At 36.5% G+C, this 2,367-nt stretch overlaps 1 protein-coding gene across 1 annotated transcript in view; it reads right to left on the bottom strand.

Moving 5' to 3' along the window:
- The window catches only part of LOC109831053 (protein PXR1), a 771-nt gene continuing 200 nt past the window's right edge, over positions 1,797–2,367 (bottom strand). The window contains exon 2 of the mRNA XM_020398389.1: positions 1,797–2,361. Within this exon, the coding sequence (XP_020253978.1) occupies positions 2,050–2,361 (312 nt within the window). The 3' untranslated portion in view covers positions 1,797–2,049. The remainder of the gene's footprint in view (positions 2,362–2,367) is intronic.

The following is a 2,367-nucleotide window of genomic DNA, read 5'->3' as shown; positions in this document are numbered from 1 at the left end:
CGAAGACAAACGAGAGGAGATTGCGACAGAAAAGAGAGCAACATTTTTTCTTTGCCCTAATCTGTATTATATGCTATCATGTTACTATATGAACAAAATGCTAAAAAAGAATTAATCGGGTTTGGGTTCTGAGTACTAAACCCAAACCCCAATAATTATCAACCAAAAAAAATCGGCTGATTTTTCACGGCTGAAAATTGGCTGATAAACCCACAATATCCTCCAACATGTCTGACATGACCTTGAAAACGACATCTGACTTGAAATGGCCATATCCATGCCGGTCTAGCCTTCGATCTAACATGTTGGCTGTCATGCCGACATGTCGGCCAACATTTAAAACCGTGGGTACAATGTGTACTTTTTAAATATTTAACTAATGGGTTTCGGTTTTTAGGTTCAAAAAGCTATTGATTTTGAACTCGATACACCAAAGAAACTAGTTTAGGGTTATAAGTAATAAGGTAATCAAATTTTGTTTTGAACCACATATGTCCATAGCTTGTTCATGATGAATCTATGTCCGACATATGTCCAACACGGATATGGCACCCAAAACGAAGTGTCGAGTATCCTAGGTTATCTTTATCAGGGACGTATTTTCATGTTAACTCTTTTCAATTTGACTTGTAAACTCATGGATTAGGATGAAGTCATTTGACTGGAATTCTTAGTCTTGGGATGTATTTGAGTGTGAGTGAGAGTGAGAGTCGTATTGGCTTTACACATTGGTAAGATCGATTAGAATCGAGTGTAATAGCTTTGATGTTAGGAGTTCAGTATTTTCTAGATAGCGGATTGATTTCACATGGGTGAATTCCGTGGATGTAGATATCATGCTAAACCACATAAAATCATTGTGCCTTCCTAGGACCAACAAGTATAAATTCTTCTTCAACAAGCTAGTGAAAATTTTGATAATTTTTAACCACGAAGAGTGTGAACTATCTGTTGACTATGCTTTTTATCCGACTTTTCTCAGAAAAAAAGATATGAGTTTAACCCAACTCCTTGGGTAACTATCTAAAGAGTCACTTAGTACTATTTTACCCCGTACATGCTTGCAAACAGCACCACTCCCATAAGTAAACCACCCACCCAGACGCAAAGATATAATTAACTACTATTATAGTGACTTGGAATTGTAATTAGACCACTATATTCAGTATGTTAGTAATAAAAGAAACAAATATATTAGCGTGAGAATAGACCTAACAGTTGTCTATGGATTTACATGAGTAAAAGAATTGTTCATCCAGATGCACAAAATCACTTCATCAAGTACTAAATGCAACGCATGCTCAAACATCGCAAAAATCCATAATAGTCCCATACTAAGAGCTACGTGGAAAAAGTTTTGTAACGTTCTTATAATTATAGCAAAAAGGATCATAAGATTATATTAGTTCATTCTAGATATATAGGATGTAATTAATTGATTTAGAAAGAGTTCAATTTCCATATTTCCAGCTGAGGAAAGAACATGGATGATTATATTGAAAACAAAAATAACATCAGAATCTAAATCAACCCATAAAAGTGGATAACTGTTAGTTGACAACACCAATCTTCAATAATCTAACCATGCGAAATTATCATTCACAACTCTAAATCAACTATGAAAAATATACGAAATAAAACAATTTCAGAAACTAATATCCATCTCGTAGTTCATTTCCAAAACAACAGCAACCCAGATGGAAAAATGATAAACTTTTGACCAAAATTTCAAAAAGATGAACATTAATCGGGGTACTCTCTCAGCAGAGCACAGAACATAAATCAGACCCCCAATATAAAAGGAAGCGCTTAATATTTGATAACCTTTTCTTATTTAATCAATAAGAACTGGACACAATAGATAGAATAATCAAGCATTTCACTGATATCACATGACAAGATGAAAACTCTTATACTGAAAACAATAACCTAAACATCAATTACCAGAAAATAAAACCTCAATTCAAATTTACTTCCATAACCCAGATAACAAAATTGAAACTTCGGAACACAGAGGTCTCTTACAGTTGTTCACCAAGAAGCTCATCCCTACTTCTTCGTCTTCATCCCCTTCTTGCTCCCACCATTAACCACATCATCCGGCACGACCTTCAACAGCTTCCTCTCCTTCGACTTCGCAATCTTCTTCAGCGTCTTCGGGTTCGTAATCTTCTGCAGCTTCGTCCCAGACTTGAGCACATTCTCCTTCTTCTTCTTCTCCCTCTCCTCCCTCTTCTTCCTCCTCTCCGCCTTATTCGATCTAATCTCCTCTTTTAATTCATTCACCCTCTCCCTAAAAGCCCTCTTCATCTCCTTCTCCTTGTTGCGGAGCTCTGGGGTTTTGGTGTGGCGGGAGACGCGGGTGGC

The sequence above is a fragment of the Asparagus officinalis genome, chromosome 2 (assembly GCF_001876935.1).
Source record: "Asparagus officinalis chromosome 2, Aspof.V1, whole genome shotgun sequence".
Classification (NCBI taxonomy): domain Eukaryota; kingdom Viridiplantae; phylum Streptophyta; class Magnoliopsida; order Asparagales; family Asparagaceae; genus Asparagus; species Asparagus officinalis.
Note: the sequence above shows the minus strand (reverse complement) of the source record. Positions and strands in the feature narration are given on the sequence as shown.